The sequence below is a fragment of the Nomascus leucogenys genome, chromosome 17, assembly GCF_006542625.1.
Source record: "Nomascus leucogenys isolate Asia chromosome 17, Asia_NLE_v1, whole genome shotgun sequence".
Taxonomy (NCBI): domain Eukaryota; kingdom Metazoa; phylum Chordata; class Mammalia; order Primates; family Hylobatidae; genus Nomascus; species Nomascus leucogenys.
The window spans coordinates 36,737,418-36,761,554 of record NC_044397.1 but is presented as its reverse complement, the minus strand read 5'-3'; the positions used below and the strand labels follow the sequence as shown (position 1 = coordinate 36,761,554).

Here is a 24,137-nt window from a genome sequence, read left to right as displayed (position 1 = left end):
AAACTTTCACCAATTTAAACTCCCACCAACAATATGTAAGTGTGTTTTTGTATACTCTGCCAACACAAGATAAAATCAAATTTAAATTTTTACTGCTGAGTAAAGCTATGTTATTTCTCTTTGTATGAAATGCCTGCTTACCTCCTTTGCCTATTTTTGTAGAGCGGATTTTGTTCTTATTAATTTAGAAGACCTCTTTGTATATAAAGAAAATTAGCCTTTTGTCTTACATGGTACAAATATTTCTTCTCAGTTTGTTGATGCTTTTAAAACGTTATTATTTGTTTTTGAGAATCTGTTTTAAGTTTTACATAGTCATATTAATAAAAACGAATATGTACCCCAGTTTTCTTCCAGTATGTTTGTGACAATAAAAAATTATAATATTTAAATCCTAGATCCATCAACAATTTTTTGGTATAAAGAATGACGTCTGTAATCCCAGCACTTTGGGAAGCTAAGGTGGGCAGGTCACTTGTGGTCAGGAGTTCAAGACCAGCCTGGCCAACATGGTGAAATCCTGTCTCTACTAAACATATAAAAAATAGCTGGGTGTGATGTTGGGCACCTGTAACACCAGCTATCTGGGAGGCTGAAGCAGGAGAACTGCTTGAACCCAGGAGGTGGAGGTAGCAGTGAGCTGAGATCGTGTCACTGCACTGCAGCCTAGGTGACAGAGTGAGACTGTCTCAAAACACACACACACACACACACACACACACACACACACACACACACACACACACACAGTGAATGAAGTAAATTCTAGCTTCAGCCCTTCCCTCTAAGAATCAGTTATTGTATATTTTAATATAGCTAATCCCTTTACCTAATTTGAAAAGTCAAGAGCTGGGCACAGTGACTTATGTCTGCAATCCTAGCACTTCGGGAGGTGAGGCGGGCGGGTAACCTGAGGTCAGGAGTTCGAAACCAGCCTGAGCAACATGGTGAAACCCTGTCTCTACTAAAAAATTAGCCAGGCTTGGTGGCACACGCCTGTAATCCCAGCTACTCAGGGGGCTGAAGCAGGAGAATCACTTCAACCTGGAGTGGAGGGTTGCAGTGAGCTGAGATTGTGAGACTGCATTCCAGCCTGGGTGACAGAGCAAGACTCCGTCTCAAAAAACAAGAAAAGTCAACTTAATAATATTTAATTCCCATATGTGTTTATTTCCACATTGTGGTAATGCATGAGTTTGCTGTAGGAAGATGTACAATCATACTGCACTGTAAATAATTTTGTACGGCGCATGTTTTGACTTCATATTATATTAGGTACGTTTCTCACGTTACTATGAATTCTCCCTATTATTAATATTTTAATGGTGACATAACATCCCAGGTTACGGATGGTCCCTTCTTTTTACTAACCCATTTCTCCATGGCAGGGCACTGAGATTGCTTGCGTTTTCCCCCTTGATCACTCACTGGTGAGGAGTGCTTTCCTAAAAGGCATTTACTTAGGACCAAATCTGTATCAGTGGGGTCAAGGGTCTGCCCATCTGTCCGAGCCTTGACTCTGTGATGCACACTCCTTTCCTGGAGTCTGTGCCCTGCTGCACTCCCCCAGGGACGACAGATGCGGCCTCCACCTGCAGAGTTGGGCGTGGCCCCAAGGGACTGGCCTTGGTCTGGCAGCCAGGGCTCCAGGTGGCCACAATGGAGCAGACGGGGAGGCCAGGGCTGCAGAGGTGGGCAGGTGCCAGTCTGAAGTTGCAAAGTCCCACCTCTGGCCCTGATTAGCTGCAAAAGCTGTAGGAGGTACCTCACCTACGACCTGCTTTCTCCCTCTATGAAAAGAGATGGTCTACGTTGCAGATCCATCCTGGGCAATTAGTGAGAGAATGTACTGAAAGCCTCTGGCTAAGTTCTGATGCATGGAGGGCCCTGGGTGGGCGGGAGCTGGCAGTTCTCTTTTCTTTTATTTCTTTTTTATTTGGAGACAGAGTTTTGCTCTTGTTGCCCAGGCTGGAATGCAACGGTGTGATCTCGGCTTACTGCAAACCTTTGCCTCCCGGGTTCAAGCAATTCTCCTGCCTCAGCCTCCCGAGTAGCTGGGATTACAGGCATGCGCCACCACGCCCAGGTTATTTTGTATTTTTTCAGTAGAGATGGGGTTTCACCATGTTGGTCAGCCTGGTCTTGAACTCCTGACCTCAAGTGATCCACCCACCTCACCCTCCCAAAGTGCTGGGATTACAGGTGTGAGCCACCGCACCCAGCCTCTTTTTTTTTTGAGACAAGGTCTCGCTCTGTTACCCATGTTGGATTGCAGTGGCCTAATCATAGCTCCCTGCAGCCTGGAACTCCTGACCTCAAGTAATCCTCCTGCCTCAGCCTCCCGAATAGCTGGGACTACAGGCACATGTTGACACACATGGCTCATTCATTGATTCATTCATGCCATAGAGATGGCATATCTCTTTATTGCCCAGGCTGGTCTCGAACTCCTGAGTTCAAGGGATCCTCCTGCCTCGGCCTCCCAAAGTGCTGGGATTACAGATGTGAGCCACTGTGCCCAACCAGTTTTCTTTTTGAATGAAGTCAGCTTAATGGCATTCCTCAGAGGACTTCATGATGCTGCAGGGCAGGCGAGCCCCAAAGGAGGGCTTAGCTGGCAAGGGCTCTGGGCTTCAGCCAGGAAGGAATTCAAAGGCGAGCTGGTGGTAGGGCTGAAGAAGGCAGCTTTATGGAGGTGGCAGCGTTACAGCTCTGTGACTGGTCTCGTGAGGGAGGACTGCCTCATAGGCCGTGTGCTGCCAGTAGTAGCTGAGGACAGTTTTGTACTCATATTTGTATCTACTTTTAATTACCAGTAGATTAAGAGGCAGTTTATACAGAAATTTCTAGGGAATGGGTAGTAACTTTTGGGCTGTGAGATCATTGCTGTGGAAAGGGGTGGTAACTCCTGGGTGTTGCCACGGCAATGGTAAACTGATGTGGCACACTGGTGGGTATGTTTTATAGAAAGCTGCTTCTCTCCAGGCCCTGTTTTAGTTAGTCTTCAATTTGGTCCAGTGTCTAAGCCCCACCTCCTAACTCAATGATGTTGTTACAGAGCCCACCTTAGAAAAGTTCACCAAGGGCTGGGTGCGGTGGCTCATGCCTGTAATCCCAGCACTTTGGGAGGCCGAGCAGATCACAAGGTCACAAGATCAAGACCATCCTGGCCAACATAGTGAAAGCCCGTCTCTACTAAAAATACCAAAATTAGCTGGGCGTGGTGGCATGCACACCTGTAGTCCCAGCTTCTCGGGAGGCTGAGGCAGGAGAATCACTTGAACCTGGGAGGTGGAGGTTGCAGTGAGCCAAGATTGCAACACTGCACTCAAGCCTGGGTGACAGAGTGAGACTCCATCTCAAAAAAAAAAAAAAAAAAGAAAAAAGAAAAAAGAAAAGTTCACCAAGTATTCAGCATAGGAAGTCAACTGAAAATAAAACAACAAAATCCCACATCAGCCACAGTCCCACTTGGCCCCTTACCTGTAATCATAAATTTAGTGCTCCTGTTGATGGATACATACATTTCTTCATACTAGAGTTAAAATTCAGTATCTTTTTTTTCCCTTTTTTGCTTTTCTTTTACTTGAAGGGAGCGGGTATAAAACTTAATATCTTAATTTAACCCATGAGTTTAAAAAAATCCAATCTAGGCCAGGCGTGGTGGCTCACACCTGTAATCCCAGCACTTTGAAAGGCTGAGGTGGGTGGATCACCTGAGGTCAGGAGTTCAAGACCAGCCTGGCCAACATGGTGAAACCTGTCTCTACTAAAAATACAAAAGTTAGCCGGGCGTGGTGGCGCACGCCTGTAATCCCAGCTTCTTGGGAGGCTGAGGCAGGAGAATCACTTGAACCCAGGAGGTGGAGGTTGCAGTGAGCCGAGATTGCGCCATTGCACTCCAGCCTGGGCAACGAGAGTGAAACTCTGTCTTTAAAAAACAAAAATAAAACAACAAAAAAAAGATCTATATGGTTGGGATCCATAAGCTCAACAGTCCTCACTGTTGTTACAAGGAATCTAACTTTCATTAACTCATCACGCTAGGGGAAAACCAACTCATTATTTGTGGGAAATGTTTTTGGTAATGTAAGTCACTAGAAATCTAAAACTCACATCAGTTACACAGGGCATTAACATATTTTACTGATACTAACTCCCTGATATGTGAGGTAATGAAAGAGGCAATACCAAAAAACCCACCGAGACTGTGTGTGTGCACGTGTGTATAATATTAAATATCACATCAGAGAGTGTGTGTGTATAATATTAAATATCAATTCGCTTGGGAAGGCAGAAAGAGTTTAGCACTAGCCCACAGCTTGTCCCCAGAGGACACACACTGGGAAATGGGCTTTCCTCTCTGGTCTCAGCCCAGGTCCAGCTGCCGGGTGCCACCTTGCTAACGGCTCATGCCTTGAGCTTCACCTCTGCACCTGTACGGCTTGGATACTCTCGGGCTCACTGGCTGCCTGACACCATCCACTGATTGGGAAAGACAGATGCATTTCGCTCAAAGAAACCTCACAAATGTAGAATATCTTTTTTTGGGGAAGGAGTCTCACTTTGTTGCCCAGGCTGGAGTGCAGTGGCGTGATCTCGGCTGACTGCAACCTCTGCCTCCTGGGTTCAAGTGAGTCTCCTGCCTTAGCCTAAGTAGCTAGGATTACAGATGCGTGCCACCACACTCGGTTAATTTTTTTTTGTATTTTTTAGTAGAGACAGGGTTTCACCATGTTGATCAGGCTGGTCTCGAACTCCTGACCTCGTGATCCACCCACCTCGGCCTCCCAAAGTGCTGAGATTACAGGCGTGAGCCCCTGCACCCAGCCAGAATATCATTTTGGAAACATTTTGCCCCATATAGATTTGGGGTTACAACCTGGGCTTATTTTGTAGATCCATTTACCAACATGTCTTGTGATGTGAAGTTCAGGGGCAAATGCTATGTCAGTCTGTGTGTGCCTGGAAGCCATGCTCACCTCTCCTTTTCTGCAAAGTCATTCTGTAACTTCTGTTCCTTCTCAAGAGCTATGGTTTCGGCTTGGTTCTTCAGTGTCTGTTCATATTCTCGGATTTTCTCTTTAAGTGCTTTTATCGTAACCTCTGCAGAAAAGAAAAAAAAAACCTACAGTAAGAGAAGCACACAATTCCATATGGCTGTAGGTACAAGGCTCTCATAACCTGGTAGGATCGGTGTGTTTTAAACCTTAGCTCTTCATCTCTGACACAAAATCAATGGTTACGAGTCCCTTCGGAGACCTTTTACTCCCTAAATGTTAAATTGAACTTTAAACGTTTAGGCTGAGGAGGATCAATGGATTTTGCTGAAAAGAAGAGCTTTGGTTTCTCTAGTACCAGTCAAAGAAAAAAAGGTGGGGGGGATGGAAATCAATGGTAAAATATCATACCATCTTATTGATGAGTCTTAAATTAGTCCTGTAACTGAGGGATGATTAATAAAGTTTTACATGGGTTTAAGTACTTTCTCAGAAAAAAAATAGTTCATAATGGTGTGTGCATTTTGGAAGAAGCAATTGAAGAGGAGTCAAGAAAGTCTACGGTACCCCATTCTCTACGATGTGATGTTTCACATTGCATGCCTGTATCAAAACGTCTCATGTAGCCTATAAATATAGACACCTACTATGTACCCACACAAATTACAAATGAACTAAAAAAAAAAAAAAAAAAAAAGAAGAAAGTCTACAGGCCAAGAACAGTGGCTCACATCTGTAATCCCAGAACTTTAGGAGGCCGAGGTGAGAGGATCCCTTGAGCCCAGGAGTTTGACACCAACCCTAGAAACATAGCGAGCCCCGCCTCTACAAAAAAGGCAAGAATTAGCTGGATATGGTAGTGCACGCCTGCAGTCCCAGCTTAGGGACTCGGGAGGCTGAGGTGGGAGAATGTCTTGAACCCAGGAATTTGAAGCTGCAGTGAGCTATGATTGTGCCACTGTACTCCAACCTGGGTGACAGAGTGAGAGTGAGTGAGTGAGAGAGAGAGAGAGAGAGAGAGAAACAGAGAGCAAAAGAAAGGGAGACAGAAAAGAAAGGAAGGAAGCAAGCAAGCAGGCCTGGCCCTGCAGCTCTGCTGGTTCACAAGTGACAAGAAACATGTGGTGCTAGGTGGATAAAGCATGGAGGGACTGGGCTGAAAGGGACCCACCCTGGAGCATCCTCCACTATGGTGGTCATGGGCTGTGTGTGCAGAGCAGAGGGTGCCGTAGCCTGGGGGAAGATGCTCCGGTGACTGGCATGTGGCCTGGAGGAGTCCTAGAGTGAGGTGTGAGCACCAGGGATGTGGGGCAGCGAGGGGCCCCTTGGGAGGCAGGGCTGTCTTGGGAAAGCGCAGGCCCAGGCGGCTCTGGTGAATGGCTCCTGTACCACCAACTGCAAGTTCACCTCAACTGCCCAAATGGGGAACACCAAAGTGGATTTGATGAATGGAACAGACCTGTGGGTGGCTCTGGGGCAGGAAAACTCCACCTGCACCCTCCTCCAGATAGGCCTATGCCATTCCGCATGCTGGATGCTTTGTGTGTGGGTGGCTCTGGGGCAGGACCGCTCCACCTGCACCCTCCTCCAGACACACCTATGCCACTCCGCATGCTGGATGCTTTGTGGAGAAGCACTGTGGCCCCAGCCCCCAGGAGAAGCGAACTCTTAGGAATTGTTGCCCGCTGCTACAGATCCACCTCTTAGCAGGCGAGGCTCATTTTGTGTTCCCAGTGCCCGCAAACAGACATGTGCTCAGGAAAGCACTGTGGCATGAATGACTGAAGGAGCTGAGGCCGGGCAGAGCCAGGGGAGGCCCAGACAGGGCTTGTGGCAATGGAGCTCCCTCTGGGGCAGCAAGGGCACCAGCCAGGTGTGTAACTCACATCCATTCCTGCTCCCTGAGCTGCACAGACATGCGCTGGCCAGAGCAGGAGCACATCACCTGGGCGATTAACACCCACGAGGCTTAGTGCATACAAGCTAAAGGCTTTTTTTTTTTTTTTTTTTTTTTTGAGGTGGAGTCTCGCTCAGTGGCCCAGACTGAAGTGTAGTGGTGCAGTCTTGGCTCACTGTAACCTCCGCTTCCTGGGTTCAAGCAATTCTCCTGCCTCAGCCTCCCAAGTAGCTGGGATTACGCACCACCCCTGGCTAATTTTTGTGTTAAAGGCTCTTTTGTTAAGAGAAGAGGTTGGACTTTTTCATGAGGTGTGTCCCAGAGTGCTTTCCGTAGAGAGGTGGAATTCCACCAATGATCCCATCAGGGCACAGGAGAGGGGACTGGGCACCTTTCTGCCTTTTGGTTTGGCTGTTCAGGGCCTGGAAGAAATGCTCTGTGCACACAATGGTTGGTGATACATCTCCCTCAAGCCATACGGAGGAGGCCAAAGTGAGGCAAGAGTTGGACGCTTCCAGAATGGACTCCAGACAGGTCAGCTCTGAAAAAGCCCGCACTGCTCTGCTACGTCAATGGTCTACACTCTCGTGTAAACATGCAGCATTTTTGCCTTTTTTTTTTTTTTATTGAGACAGAGACTCGCTTTGTCACCCAGGCTGGAGTGCAGTGGTGCAATCTCAGCCCACTGCAACCTCTGCCTCCCAGGTTCACGCAATTCTCGTGCCTCAGTCTCCTGAATAGCTGGGATTACAGGCGTGTGCCATCACACCTGGCTAATTATTGTATTTTTTAAGTAGAGACGGGGTTTCACCATGTTGGCCAGGCTGGTCTCGAACTCCTGACCTCAAATGATCTGCTCACCTCAGCCTCCTAAAGTGCTGGGATTACAGGCATGAGCCACCACGCCTGGCCTCATTTTTGCCTTTAAGGACCGGCTGGAAGTGGCTGTACAGCACTTGGACCCTAATGCTTGTTCCAGTGGGGCTCCTCAGTGACACATCACAGTGTGTGACCTCGACAGTGTGCTGTGCCTGATGAGGTCTCTTTGCCACCCCCTGGCCCCGGTAAGTGCTCACGGACCAGCCCAACCTCAGCCAGAGGCCACTTCATCCTAAAGCCTCTGGCCTTCTGGCCCAGGCTGCATCCCGGGCAGATGCTGGGTGTCTCAGCAGGCCTCCCAGGCATGTGTAGGGGAGGAGGGGGCCAGCATAACAGAGAGGAATCTAAAGGGCTTGGCATTACCTGGGGCCTCTATTTACTCATCATTGTGGGGTGGGTGGGGCTGTAGCCCATGAGGCAGAAGTTCCCTCTTTGCTCTAACTTTTATTATGTACCTGATATAGTTTAGATGTTTGTCTCCTCCAAATCTCAGGTTGAAATCTGATCTCCAATGTTGGAAGTGGGGCCGAGTGGGAGGTGTCTGGGTCATGGGGGCAAATCCCTCATGAATGGCTTGGTGGCCTCTCTCTGGTGATGAGTCACTGAGATTTGGTTGTTAAGATGTCTGGGATGCCCCCACCTCTCTTGTCCTGTGGCATGCCTGATCCTCTTTCACCTTCTGCCATGAGTAAAAGCTTCCTGAGGACTCTCAGAAGCTGGGCAGAGGCTGGCATCGTGCTCATACAGCCTGCAGAACCATGAGCCAAATAAACCTCTTTTCTTCATCAATTACCCAGCCCAAGGTATTTCTTTACAGCAACACACAATGGACTCACACCATCTTTTTTTTTTTTTTTTTTTTTTTTTTAAGAGATAGGGTCTTGTTATGTTGTCCAGGCTGGTCTCGAACTCCTGGCCTCAAGAGATCCTCCCACCTCGGTCTCCCAAAGTGCTGGGATTATAGGCATGAGCCGTTGTGCTGGCCCCTGCTCTAACTTTTTAATCATTTACACTACTGCTGTGATAATTACAAGAAGTGATGTGCACCACCCATCTTCCCAAATTATAATCACTTTTATTCTTGGAAGGTGGGGGAAAGGAAATGACATTTTTCTGGAGCTTGGGAAAACTTGTTATCCAAATAAAGGGGGGTAAATTTCTGGCAAAAACCACACTGCTGAATGAGTAGCAGGTACTATTGAGTGCCAAATGCTGTGTGTATATACCTATTTAATCCACACCAACCCTACCTGGTAAGTATCAGAATTGCCTCCCAAGAGAAAGAGGCTTTTAGCAAAGTGAGATAACTTGCCCAAGGTCACACAGCTAGGTGGTAGCAATAAAAGGACTCAAACCAGGTCTGTCTGTCTGTCTGTCCGCCTGCCTCCAGAGCCATTCTGTTTTTAGAGATGGAGTCTCGCTCTGTTGCCCAGGCTGGAGTACACTGGTGTGATCTTAGCTCACTGCAACCTCCGCCTCCCAGGTTCAAGTGATTCTTCCGCCTCAGTTTCCTGAGTAGCTGGGATTACAGGCGTACCTGACCATGCCTGTAATTTTTGTATTTTTAGTACAGATGGGGTTTCGTCATGTTGGCCAGGCTGGTCTCGAACTCATGACCTCAAGTGATCTGCCCACCTTGGCCTCCTTAAGTGCTGGGATTATAGGCGTGAGTCGCTGCACCTGGCCTGGAGCTGTTCTTAAATCTTGGACTCTATAACTCATTGTGAAAAGCCACTCCTGAGTGTGGATGGAATCTTTGGGGAGAGAACATCCACACCCAGCTTGGCTCCTGGTCAGCCCCTGTGCAAAGCCCTGGCCACTGGGAAGCTGGTAATTGAGGCACTGGTGATAGAAGGAGAAGGGAAGGACAATCCTGCACAGCCCTCCAGGCCCCACCTGCACCACCCTCCAACAAAACAAAAGCAAACTCAAAAAAAAAAAATAATAAGCCAGAAAGAGGCTGGGCACGGTGGTACACGTGCCTGTAGTCCCAGCTACTCAGGAGGCTGAGGCAGGAGGATTGCTTGAGTCCAGGAGGTCAAGGTTGTTGCAGTGAGCTACGATCGTGCAAGTGCACTCCAGCCTGGGTGACAGGGCGAGACCCTGAATCTAAAATAAATAAATAAATAAATAAATAAATAACACCCACCAAACAAACCAGAGAGTGGATCTATCAAAATTAGATGCCACAGGACAATGCCAGGGGAAAAAAAACCAGGATACTCCCCTTTAGGGTAGCGTATCTATGAAAACTCAATGTGCAGATTTGCATGTTACCTTTCACTGCAATACTGGAGTGATTCTGGCAAGAAGTGCTTCCTACAGGGGAAAGTAATACCTTCCCTCACAGCAGTTCCAGCCTAGTAAGCCCAATGCCTCACTTTCTAGCAGGACAGAGCTGTCCCTTCTGGTCCTAAAGGCTCACCACTCTCTGCAAAGCCAGAAAGAAGTGGGGTCTGGCTTCCCCAACTGCCTGTCACCTCATGCCCCCAAATTTCAGCAAGGAAGCCCTGCTGGCCTGAGGGCTTGAGTACCCCCATGCCCACACTGCAGGGAGGTATGCTCATAAGTCCTGGGCACCGCTGCCCTCACAGCCCACGCCTCTACCTCTGCTCTTCACACATCATCACAGATGCTTTCTGGATCATTCCCATGGACAATTCTTATTCCCTGGTCTGTCTGCAGTATTTTTAAAGTCAAAGGACGCTTTTAGAAGTCTTTGCCAATTGGCCGGGCGCGGTGGCTCATGCCTGTAATCCCAGCACTTTGGGAGGCTGAGGGGGGCAGATCACGAGGTCAGGAGATGGAGACCATCCTGGCTAACACGGTGAAATCCCGTCTCTACTAAAAATACAAAAAAAAAAAAAAAAAAAAATTAGCTGGGCGTGGTGGCGGGCTCCTGTAGTCCCAGCTACTCAGGAGGCTGAGGCAGGAGAATGGCGTGAACCTGGGAGGCGGAGCTTGCAGTGAGCCGAGATTGCGCCAGTGCACTCCAGCCTGGGAGACAGAGCGAGACTTCGTCTCAAAAAAAAAAAAAAAAAAAAAAAAGAAGTCTTTGCCAATTAACTTTTTCTGTCGTTGTTAAAGACTGGATCTTGCTCTGTCACTCAGACTGAGTGCAGTGTCACAATCATGGCTCACTGCAGGCTTGACCTTCTGGGCTCAAGCGATCCTCCCGCCTCAGCCTCTTGAGTGGCTGGGACCATGGGTGCGCACCACCATGCCCAGCTAATTTTTGATGTTCTGTAGAGACAGAGTATTGCTAGGTTTCCGAGGCTGGTCTCGAACTTCTGGCCTCAAGCAATCCCCCCACCTTGGCCTCTCGAAGCGCTGGGATTACAGGTGTGAGCCACCGCACGTGGCCCCAATTAACTCTTTATTGAGGTCTCTACAAATGGTCAATGGAAGGCCACTAGGAATGGGCAGCCTCCCCTTTCAATTTAATTCCGTACTCACATTCCCGAACAAAAACAAACAGGCCGAATTATTCTTCGGAGCTGGCTGAAAAACCTGCTGCTGCTGCTGTCAGAGGGGGGCTGTGATTTTCCTTTAAGCCAAGGAAGCCAACAGGCTCCCGGATCCTGAGTGCCTCTGGATTTTAGGTAGAGGAGAGATTCCTTTGTTCTTCCCTGACGGGAAAAGCCAGGCAACCTTTGCCCTCTCTGTCTTGTTGACGGCTGGGCAAACACACCAAGAGGTTGTTTTCTTTCATTAAATTCCTAATGAATAGGCAATACTGACAAGGCAACAGCGGGGCTTAAGCATGCAGCCTTTAAGATGTGTCTGAAGCCTTAATGTATCCGCAGCAATTATTAAATGACTTACTGTGTGTGACCCTTTGATCATAAGCTGGCTCTCTGACAGGTGTCGCCTGGACGCAATGCATTGGCCTTTCAAGAGGCAGACCCAATCACGTAACGATACAGGAAGAATTTTCAAAGAATACTGATCGGTCTCATCAGAGGGCAATAAAATCTTACGTCGTTGTTGTGCAGAGGAAAAGTTTTACTTCAAAACAGCTCAGCATGATTATCATGTCTCTTTAACGACTCAGATTCCTGCCCCACCCTGACTTTATGACGTGTATATTACAAGGAGAGCTGGTCTCAAAAGTATGGGAAAAGCCAATTAAAATAAAAAGAAAAGAAGAGGAAAAAAAAAGAAAAGAAGACAAAGCAAAGAATGCATTTTCCACCAACCTTGATTTTTCACTTCAGCAAATTCCTTGTTGTATTCTTCCAGAGTTTCCCTAAGTTTCTGGTTCTCTGTTTCAATATCGTGCAGGCGCTGCACTTTGAGCTGGAGTTGCTGTCCGAGATCCAAAGCTGGTACGGGATCTGCACAACAGGAAAACAGCCATCACCTCACTCTGCCTGCAAACAGGCCCCCTCCACGGCGGTACACAGGCTCAGAGCGGGGCTCCTGGGATGTCAGCTCCAGCAGGCTCCCCAGAGGCCACAGTCATGCCCCTGCAGCCAGCCCCCTTGCTGGGTGGGAGAATTCTCCAGTGCTTTACAAAGGATGGACCCAGCCTAGGGTCCTCGAGGTGTGAAAACGGGGTGGCAATAGCCATGAGATTCACTGGTATTTGCTGATTACTCCTGCCTGGTGTGACACTTTCATGATTTTCATTCTTTCATCAGATAAGTAGAGAAATACACCAGGTAGCAGCCCCAGGAGGTCAATCACATCCCTGGGGCTGCACGTGGAGGACGGACAAGTCGGTGGACAGGTGCCGGGATGTTTAAGGGTCCAGTGATTATGAGGTTGGAAGTAACACCTGATGCCTGAGAACGCCACACAGTTCATGGGACACTTTATGGAGATTTTGTCTTTTGAGCCTTACAATGATCTCGACAAAGAGGCCTCAGAAACTAAAGCCCAGGGAAGCGGAGTGACTCACCTGAGGTCACCCAGCTAGTTGGTTGGCATGGAGAATGCACACTTGAGTCTGTTAACTCCAAGTGATCATGCTTTTTTGTTTGTTTAAGACAGGGTCTCACTCTGTCGCCCAGGCTAGAGTGTAGTGGCATGATCATGGCTCACTGCAGCCTCCACCTCCTGGGCTCAAGCGATCCTCCCACCTCAGCCTCCCAAGTAGCTGGGACTACAGGCATGCACAAGCACGCTGGGCTAATTTTTGTATTTTTTGCTAAAGATAGGGTCTTCCTATGTTGCCTAGGCCAGTCTCAAACTCCTGGACTCAAGGGATCTGACCACCTCAGCCTCCCAAACGATTACAGGCGTGAGCCACCCCACCCAGCCCTGAGTGACCATTCTTTTTTTTTTTTTTTTTGAGACGGAGTCTTGCTCTGTCGCCCAGGCTGGAGTGCAGTGGTGCAATCTCGGCTCACTGCAAGCTCCGCCTCCCGGGTTCACGCCATTCTCCTGCCTCAGCCTCTCCGAGTAGCTGGGACTACAGGCGCCCGCCACCACGCCCGGCTAATTTTTTGTATTTTTAGTAGAGACAGGGTTTCACCGTGGTCTCGATCTCCTGACCTCGTGATCCGCCCGTCTCGGCCTCCCAAAGTGCTGGGATTACAAGCGTGAGCCACCGTGCCTGGCCTGAGTGACCATTCTTTACAACAAGGTAGGTCACTTGGTGAAGCAGAGGAAAGAAACACTTAGGCTTTATAAGAAGCCACCCCATTTCACGACATGACCACTTTCCATTACGATCCTCCTTCACTAATGAAGGGTGTTCAGAAGAGTCAGGGGTTAGTGGCTGCAGGTCCCAAGGCTGGAGACCCCTGCAGAGGCACAGCTGCTGACCTGGCATGGCCCTGTCGTAGGCCAGCTGGCCAGGAGGCCACCACACTCCTGATGATAACAAAGTGCAGAGCAGCGCGAGCCGAATGGCAGCCAGGCCAGAGCTGGGGTCTTGCGGCCAATTCAAGGTCACATCTTCCATCAGATCCACTTCCAGAAAACTGGATTTTAATCCAAAGTCAGAAGTCACAGATCTGGAATTTACAGTACAAACTCATGGCTCTCGCCTTTACTGTGAATTCAGCACAGGATGGAGAGACCTTAAATGTTCTTCCACATCAATGCGATCTTTACTTTTCCTTCTGCTGCCTAAGAGGCAATTATATTCCGCCTGCTGGGTACTCGGGGCACACTTCCTTTGGAATTCTTGGGCTCCGTCAGAGTGGAAGAATACCCAAGTCCACAGGGCTTAGAAAGATTATTGAATATATTTCTGGTATGGGCGCCAGCGTCACTTGTGAGATGGCTGCAGAGATTTAGTCTCCAGTCGAAGAATGCCAAACACCATGCCCAGCAGATCAACAAGAGTATATATTCAAGAGCTCACTTAATTTTCAAATGCCAGAGTCGTTAATTTTTCAGACCACCCTAGGTTCCTGGAATCGAGGGCCAGGTCTACCATGCCTCGGTTAACGTATCCAGCGGGAGCCAGGGACTCTTTAGGATGCCAGCGTCTTTGCAGAGTTTACAAAAGGCAGGCACTGGGATATGTTGGGCTCAACGTCAGCAGATCCTGGGCGCTGGGGTTTCACAGCAACACAGTCCATCATGCAGAATCCCTGGTGCTGGGCACTTACTCTGCACGTACACACAGCCTATAATTGCATCTCTTTCTGGTGCATGGCTTTTCATTATTATTTTAATCAGCATCAAAATATTTATGTTAAATTTGACTCCAAAAGCTCTTTTGGAGGCCGGCTGCAGTGGCTCATGCCTGTAATCCCAGCACTTTGGAAAGCCAAAGTGGCCGGATCGCTTGAGCTCAGGAGTTCGAGACCAGCCTGGGCAACATGGTGAAAGCCTGTCTCTACAAAACAAAAACACAAACCAAAAAACTAGCCAGGCATGGTGGCGTACACCTGTAGTCCCAGCTACTACGGGGGCTAAGGCAGGAGAATAACTTGAGCCCTTGAGGTCAAGGTTGCATTGAGCTGTGATTGAGCCACCGCACTCCAGCCTGGGCAGCAGAGCGAAATCCTGTCTCGGAAAAAAAAAACAAAAAAACAAAAAAAACCACAAAGCTATCTTGGGGAGATGGTTCTTTGTAAGCAGGAGTCGTGATAACACACAAAAAACAGAATTCCTGAAAACATTCCAGGTGCTGTTTGTAAAAAAAAATTTCCGTAACTTCTCTGGATACCTTCACCTTCTCAGTCTGCCCCTCTTCCCCACCTTCAAGGCCTTGTGCTGGGAAATGGTCTCAAGAAACTGAACAGCCCGTTCACAGCCTCCTTTGTACAGAACCACGATTTAAACTTGACATAGAGGTCAGGGAAGAGGAGGTAAAGAGAGGAACCTTTGATCACGTGTAAAATTCTATTAAGAGTTGCTCATGTAGGGTTTCTAGCACAAGTGCCGGCAAATTATATCTTTAAAGAACAAACCTAGTATACTGCCTGCCCTCCCTAAAAGTTCTGTCAACAACATTTCCAGTTCATTCTTTTCAAAAGGCCAGGACTCCACTGTATCTGCTTCGAATTAAAAAATAGCTTCTCCCATGCGGTTAAGCAAGGAATTCGGTGACATATGAAAATGACACACACATTATCAAGTGAGGAGGAACCAGACCTTTACACCAATTTTCAGAGCCTTATACTGTAAATGAAAATTCAGGCAATCTCATAATCACTCATTACGGCATGTATATTTAGTCTGACACTATTAAATGTTAATGCCTACGTAGCAAAGCTGGTCACAGACTAAAGGATGAGCTAAATGTTCAAACATCTCTGTGCATTAAACTCCAAACTTTACTACAGTACAGTTGAATGGCTAAATGCCTACAGCATTTGAATATTGTTTTGGGATATGTAAGAGGCATTGCTAAAGAACTTCTTAGGCTTAATTTTTATTACTTGTATTAAAGGAACAGATAATTACCGCATGACAATATAATAACTCTAGCATGTTTGGGCTAAAGACCAAAACAATGAATTTTGGCGTGCCAAAACCCAACCTGTGTGTTAATCTACGGAAATCATAGCTTTTTGTCTCGTTAATGATTTCCAATGCCATTTAAACCCCACACAAGGATTGTCAGGTCTTATGCGAACGTCAGATGCCTCCCATCTTAGCAGCTCAATTAGGGAATTGTCTGGAGGAGGCGAAGAGGACACACCCATATATAAAACAGGAACACACAGAATCCGGTAACCCCTGTCTTCCCAGCCTCCTCCTCCGATTCAACACACTTTCCTGCCAGCTCCACCCACCCAATGCGACAATCTTGTAAAGTGTTTTACAATCATCTGATACTTAATTCCTAAAGCAATCTTGGAGGTATTATATAGCTTGTTATGCAACATAGGGCTCAAGGAACATAATTATTACAAACAACAATACTGTACATATTCAGCACCTTTTCCTAAGTGCACGCAACATTACCTCGTTAATTCCAGCCATCGCAGTCAGAGGCTGGCAGAGCCCGCTCTGCAATGTATGGGGTGGATGCATCTCACCCAGGGAGGGAAGGAAGAAGGAAAGAAGTCGGCCTGGCAAACGAGTATGAAAAATTCTCAGTACGATTTCTGCTTACTGGCCGGGCCCAGTGACTCACACCTGTAATCTCAGCACTTTGGGAGGCCGAGGAGGGAAGATTGTTTGAGCCCAGGAGTTTGAGGCCAGCCTGGACAACATAAGTGAGACCCTATCTCCGGAAAAAATACAAAAATTAGCTGGGCATGGTGGTGCACGCCTGTAGACCCAGCTCCTCGGGAGGCTAAGGTAGGAGGATTGCTTGAGCCTGGGAGGTGGAGGTTGCAGAGAGCTATGACTTTTTTTTTTTTTTTTTTTTTTTAAGAGATAGGGTCTCACTCCAGCCTGGGGGACAGAGTGAGACCCTGTCTCAGAAAAAAAAAAAAAAGTTTCTGTTTTCTTAACCAGCAGCCAAAGAAAATCTCTTTCAGTACTAATTTAACAAATATTTCCTAAGCAACTGACAACTAGCTGCTCTGGGAAAGGCTCAGCCTCATAGCAGAGATAAGCCATGCATGTAAATGACAAACGCAAGGCAGGAGACCATATGAGTGGAAGAGTGCTCCTGGAGAAACTGGGAAAAGGAGTTTTTTCTTTTTTTTTTTTTTTTTTTTTTGAGACGGAGTCTCACTGTGTTGCCCAGGCTGTAGTGCAGTGGTGCTATCTTGGCTCACTGCATCCTGTGCCTCCCGGGTTCAAGCAATTCTCCTGCCTCAGCCTCCCAAGTATCTGAGATTACAGGCACACACCACCATGCCAGGATAATTTTGTATTTTTAGTATAGACAGGGATTCACACCCCATTGCCCAGGCTGGTCTTAAAATCCTTGTGCACAGCCTCCCTCTCCCTGATCTCTTTTCTCTTCCTGTTCTCCCTCTCCTTCCCTGGGACCACACTGGCTTCTCACTATGCCTTGACCATGCCCTGTTCACAGCTACCACAGGACCTTTCACTGGGCGCTGTCTCTGCCTGGGGTGAATCCTTGCAGTGCCTCGCATTACCATCCAGATCTTCATCCCCGCTCACTTCTTCAGAGGCCTTCCCTGTCCCTTTGTCTCTAGGACCCATTCCCCTCACTCCCTGTGCCTCTCCTCTCCATGCTCGGCAGTGCAAATGCTCCTCACTCACATTTACTGGTTGTGCAATCTTGGACAAGTTACTTAACCCCTCTGTGCCTTAGTTTCTTCATCTATAAATTGGGCATAGTAACTGTGCCTATGTCATGGTGCTGTCGCGTGGATTAAATTAAGAAAATTGCCACACACAGAGTTAAATATTATCTACTATTATTATAAGTTAAATATATTTATCTACTATTGATATTATCTACTATTATTTACCAACTCAAATATGAGTAAACATTTGCCAAAAGAAGTTTCAAATCATTTGTTAATGAATATAAGAAATGCAGAATCTTCTGAAAAGCTAGAAAAAAAAAAAAGGGGTTGGGTGCAGTGGCTCATGCCTGTAATCCCAACACTTTGGGAGGCTGAGGCGGACAGATCATGAGGTCAGGAGATCGAGACTGTCCTGGCTAACACAGTGAAACCTTGTTTCTACTGAAAATACAGAAATATTAGCTGGGTGTGGTGGTGGGTGCCTGTAGTCCCAGCTACTTGGGAGGCTGAGGCAGGAGAATGGCATGAACCTGGGAGGTGGAGCTTGCAGTGAGCTGAGATTGCGCCACTGCACTCCAGCCTGGGCAACAGAGCAAGATTCCATCTCAAAAAAAAAAAAAAAAAAAAAGAGTATCATGGAAAATGAAAATTGACTAGCTGAGTTTCAACAAATACCTTCTCATAATTAGTACAAGCTGAGTATCCCTAATTCAAAAATCCCAAATCCAAAACACTCTGATCCCAAGCATTTTGGATAAAAGACACTCAACCTATACCTAGATTTCATAAATATGAATCCTATTTTTGTAAAGATAGCCAATAATGTGTTTCTTTGGTTTGAATCTATTTATCTTTGTAAGTTATTTTGTCCAGCCATTTCCATGAAAAACAAAAATCAAAATTAACAGAACTTGGAGTCTCTGCTTCTGGCCATGACAGATCTACTGATACTCAACTTGCCCGCTGGTCATAAACAACTAGAAAACTAGGCAAAGTCAATGAAACAACTATTTACAGACGCTGGACAACTGGTGGAACAAGACTTCCCTGAAGGAAGGGAAGCAAATGCGATGAGCCCTATGTTACCCTTCCTGGCAGGAAGAACTCTCTGGATTGCATCACAATGAAGAAAAAAACCCAGAGTGTGATGGTCTCCCTATCCATTGAAGGACACACATCAGAAGACTGGGTGGCTGCAGCAATTGGAATTTGCAAGGCAGAACGCTGAAAAGGAGGGACAAGAGCTACAAAAATCTGCAGAGAGGTGATCTCTTGCCAAGAGCTAAAGTGCCTATGCACAGGGTGAAACTCCTAAGGCCAGGCAAGAATAGAAAGGAAAGTCTGCGCTGAAAACCCCCCACAGTTTGAGGGCTGGAAGACTTTCCAAGTGCAACCAGCCAGAGAGGACACACTTGTTGAAGAGCAAGGACTTGTTGAAGAGTAAAGACACTGGAAGTGTCAAACCTGAGTGGAGGGCTAATCTTGAAGTCTTGCCCATATCCACTCCAAAAAGCTACAAACAAGTCTCAGGATGATCAAACTGACCTGCAAGTAACTTAACTGCCTGCCCAAACTTAAAGAAGACAACAAAATTCAGTTAAAGCTCATGATGTCTAAAATTCAACAGAAAATTACTAGACATGCAAAGCAGCAGGATGATCAGGGGAAAAATCACTTCATAAAAGCAGAACCAGAAATGACAACAGATAATGGAAGCAGACTAGAACATCCATTATGAGCATGTCCAAGGATTTAAAGAAAAATATGAATACAATACAGAGAGGAACAGAAAACATAAAGAATCAAATCAAATTCTGAAGCTTAAAATACGTGAAATGAAAAAAATTTACGTGACTGGCTGAACAATAGATTAGATACAGTGAAAGAAAAAGATCAGTGAATTTAAAGATATAGTCACAGAAACAAACCAAACAGAGATACACAGAGAGAAAGATTGAAAAAAAAGTTAGTAAACCCTTGGCAACCTATGAAACAAAATTAAGCAAACAAACATACATTTCCCAGGAAGGGCGAAAGGGTGTATTTGAAGAAACAGTGGCAAAATGTTCCAAACTTCACAAAAGCTATAAACCTAAAAATTCAAGAAACTCTACAAACTCCATGCAGGATAAACCCAAAGAACACCAGTAAGCGTAAGGCAGTTTTTGAAATCAAAATTAGAAAAGGAAAATCTTAAATGGTGGAGAGAAAAAGATCAATTGTATATAGGTTAAAAAATATATATGAATTACTAGAGATCTCCTGTCTCAGAAACAGTCCAGAGAGAGAAAAAACCAAAACCCAAACCACCAACAAACTATTTCATTTTATTTATTTTATTTTTTGAGATAGAGTCTTGCTCTGTCACCCAGGCTGGAGTGCAGCGGCATGATCTCAGCTCACTGTAACCTCTGCTTCTTCCTGGATTCAAGAGAATCTCCTGCCTCAGCCTCCTGAGTAGCTGGGATTACAGGTGTGCACCATCATGCCCAGCTAATTTTTGTTTTTCTAGTAGAGACAGGGCTTTAACTGTATTGGCCAGGCTGGTCTCCAGCTCCAGACCTCAAGTGATCTGTCTGCCTCAGCCTCCCAAAGTGTCGGGATTACAAGCATAAGCCACCATGACTGGTAGACCCAAGGAACTATTTTATACCTGACAAAAAATACTCTTTAAAAATGAAGGTGGCTGGACGCGGTGGCTCACGCTTGTATTCCCAGCACTTTGAGAAGCCAAGGCAGGTGGATCACCTGAGGTCAGGAGTTTGAAACCAACCTGGCCAACATGGAGAAACCCCGTCTCTACTAAAAATACAAAAATTAGCCAGGTATGGTGGCACACACCTGTAATCCCAGTTACTGGGGAGGCTGAGTCAGGAGAATCACTTGAACCCAGGAGGCAGAGGTTGCAGTGAGCTGAGATCGCACCATTGCACTCCAGCCTGGGTGACAGAGCAAGACTCCATCTCAAAAAAAAAAAAAAAAAAAAAAAGGGGGGTGAGATCAAGGTATTTTTTTCCCCAGATGCATGAAAGCTAAAGAATTCATTGCCAATGTGCCTATATCATAAAAAATGTTAAAAGGAGATTCTATAGACCAAAAGAAAATGATTTCATGTGCATACTTGAATCTACACAAAGGAATAAACCATACTGGAAATGGTAAATAGATGAGTAAAAATAAAATATTATCATTTCATTTTTAATTTCTTTAAAAGATAACTGTTTAAAGAAAAAATAGTAACCACGTATTATAGCATTATAATATAGGTAGAAGTAAAATCAGTAAAAATGCACAAAGAACAAGAGTGAGAAAGTGACAATGTATTATAAGATTCTTATATTGTATGTGAAATGGTATATTATCTGAAGGTATAAAATGATAAGTTAAAGATGGTTACTTTTGACTTTTGAGATGGAGTTTTGCTCTTGTTGCCCAGGCTGGAATGCAATGACACGATCTCGGCCCACCGCAACCTTCGTCTCCCGTTTGAGAGATTTTCCTGCCTCAGCCTCCTGAGTAGCTAGGATTACAGGCATGTGCCACCACGCCTAGCTAATTTTGTATTTTTAGTAGAGACAGGGTTTCTCCATGTTGGTCAGGCTGGTCTAAAACTCCTGACCTCAGGTGATCCGCCCGCCTTGGCCTCCCAAAGTGCTGGGATTACAGGTGTGAGCCACCATGGCCGGCTTACTTTTCACTTTAAAGTAACCCTTAAGAAAATAAGAGTTATAGCTAATAAGATAATTGGGGAGATAAAATCATAAAAAAATCAGTTAATCAAAAGAAAGTAGGAAAAATATAAAAAACAGGCAAGACAACTAGAAAAAGCAAGGTGGTAGACTTCAATCCAACTTTATCCATAACTACATTAAATGTAAATGATCTAACATTCCAGTTAAGAGGCAGACAGAATGGATAAAAAAGCAAGATGTAGCTATTTACACAACTTAAAGATACAGATAGGTTAATAGTAAAAGGATAGAAAAAATATATAACATAAAAACGCTCATCAAAAGAAAGCCAGAGTGGTTATATTAAAATCAGAAAAAGAATACATTATGATATGGAGTATTTCCAGGAATAATGAAGATCATTGAATAAACTTAAAAGAATCAAACAATTGAGATGATATAATAATCTTAAACGTATATTTGCCCCAAAACAAAACCGCACATTATGCAAATCAAAAACTGACAGAACTGAAAGAAAAAAGAAAAATCCAAAATAATAATTAGATTTCAAAATGCCATTCACATTCAGGAGAATCGCATAAACCCGGGAGGCAGAGGTTGCAGTGAGCCGAGGTCGCACCACTGCACTCCACCCTGGGTGACAGAGCGAGACTGTGTCTCAAAACAACAACAACAACAAAAAAAGCCATTCACATTAATTAATATTATGATTTTTATATAATCAATATGGATATAAGAGACTTGAAGAACACCACTAACTAAACAGATCTCACTTTTCTAGAACATGCCATTCAAACAACTACAGAATACACATTCTCTTTAAGTACATGTGGTACATTCATCGATGTACAGGATGATAAAACAACTTTTGATAAATTCAAAAGAACAGAAATCATACAAACATGTACTCTGACCACAATGAAATAAAACAATGCCCACTTAGTAAAACTCATAAAGAAGAGCAAATTAAACCTAAAGTAAGTAGAAGGTAGCTAATAAGAATAGAAAGCAACAAAACTGAAAACAAGGAAAAAAAAAGAGAAAAATCAATGCAAACAAAAGCTGGTTCTATTTTTAAATAACTTTAAAATTGATAAGTCTCTAGCCAGACTAATCAAGGAAAAAAGCCTGGGGGGAGGATTCACAAATTCTAATGTCAGGAAATATAAGAAAGGACATCACTACACATCCTATGGATATTTAAAAGATAATAAAATATTATGTACAATATTATGCCAACAAATTTGATAACTTAGATAAAATGGATCATTCCTTTAAAAATTCCAAATTACCAAAACTGACTCAAGAAGAAATTTAAAAATCTTAATAGCCTTGCATCTGTTAAAGAAGTTAATTTGTAATTTAAAAACTTGCCATAAAGAAAATTCCAGGCCTGGATGGCAACACTGATGGATTAAGTTTTAAGAAAAAATAACTGCAATCTTACACAAACTCTTTCAGCAAATAGAGGAAAGGGGGAGCACTTTCTAACTTATTTTACAAGACCAGTGCAACCTTAAAGTGAAAGCCCTATACAGACATTCAAAGGAAAAAAACCAGAAAACTATAGTTCTATATTTCTGTATTAGTCTGCTCTCATACTGCTAATAAAGACATACCCTAGACTGGGTAATTTATAAAGGAAAGAGGTTTAATTGACTCACAGTTTAGCATGGCTGAGGAGACCTCAGGAAACTTACAGTCACGGCAGAAGCAAACATGTCCTTCCTCACATGGCAGCAGGAAGGAGTGCCAAGCAAAGCGGGAAAAGCTTCTTATAAAACCATCAGATCTTGTGAGAACTCACTCACTATCCCAAGAACAGCATGGGGGTAACCACCCCCATGATTCAATTACCTCCCACTGGTCCCTCCCACGACATGTGGGTTTTATGGGAACTACAATTCAGGATGAGATAGCGTGGGGACAAAGCCAAACCATATCGTTCCTCATAAATTTAAAGGCAAAAGTCCTTAGTAAAACAGTAGCAAATTGAATCCAGCAAATTTTAAAATGCACAAAATATACTGTAAAATGCATAATATGCATAAAATGCATAGCTAAGTAAGATTTATCCTAGGAATGCAAGATTTGTTTAACATTTGAGAATCAAATTATTTTACCATGTTAAGAGAATAAAGGAGGAAAATCATATGATCATCTCAATAGATGCCGAAAACAATCTGAGAAAATTCAATACCATTTATGACAGAAATTCTCTGCAAACTAGGAATAGGAGAGAATTTCCATCTTATAAATGGCATCTACAAAAAAATCTACAGTTAATACTATACTTAACTATCAAAGTCTGAATGCTTTTCCCTAATGTTGGGTCCAATGCAAGGATGTCTGCTTTCTCCACTTCTAGTCAACATTATATACAGGTAGCTAATGCCAAAAAAAAAAAAAAAAAAAAAAAAAAAGCAAAGAAAATAAATATACAGTGTTATAGATCGGAAATCAGTATGGATACAGGAAACATGAACAACACTATCAACCAACTTGACTTAACTGATGTTTATAGAACATTCCATCCAACATCTATAAAGTATATAATGTGGCCAGCTGCGTTGGCTCACACCTGTAATCCCAGCACTTTGGGAAGCCATGGCGGGTGGATCATGAGGTCAGGAGTTCAAGACCAGCCTGGCCGAGATGGTGAAACCCCGTCTCTACTAAAAATCCAAAAAAATTAGCCGGGCGTGGTGGTGGGCACCTGTAATCCCAGCCACTTGGGAGGCTGAGGCAGGGAATTGCTTGAACCCAAGAGGCGGAGGTTGCACTGAGCCAAGATTGTGCCACCACACTCCAGCCTGGGTGACAGAGCGAGACTCTGTCTCAAAAAAAAAAAAGTATATATTGTCTTCAAGGGCATGTGGACAATTCAAGAAAACTTCAAAAAAATTTCTAGAGCTAATAGGTGAGCATTAATAGGTGAGGTCACCTATATTATTATTATATAAAAATTATATGATATAAGATATATATTTAATTTTATTATTTGTTAAAATGTAAAAATTGTATAATATATGAAATTCATTATATTTCTAAATAAAAGCAACAAACAATTGGAAAATAAATTTACAAA

At 44.8% G+C, this 24,137-nt stretch overlaps 1 protein-coding gene across 6 annotated transcripts in view; it reads right to left on the bottom strand.

Moving 5' to 3' along the window:
• Positions 1-24,137, bottom strand: part of CUX1 (cut like homeobox 1) — a 474,797-nt gene that overhangs the window by 175,968 nt on the left and 274,692 nt on the right. For all 6 annotated transcript variants that reach the window (XM_030796740.1, XM_030796741.1, XM_030796742.1 and 3 more), the window contains exons 5-6: positions 11,976-12,113; positions 4,983-5,106 (exon numbers count right to left, since the gene is read on the bottom strand). In XM_030796740.1, coding sequence (XP_030652600.1) covers positions 4,983-5,106; positions 11,976-12,113 — 262 coding nt within the window. The remainder of the gene's footprint in view (positions 1-4,982; positions 5,107-11,975; positions 12,114-24,137) is intronic.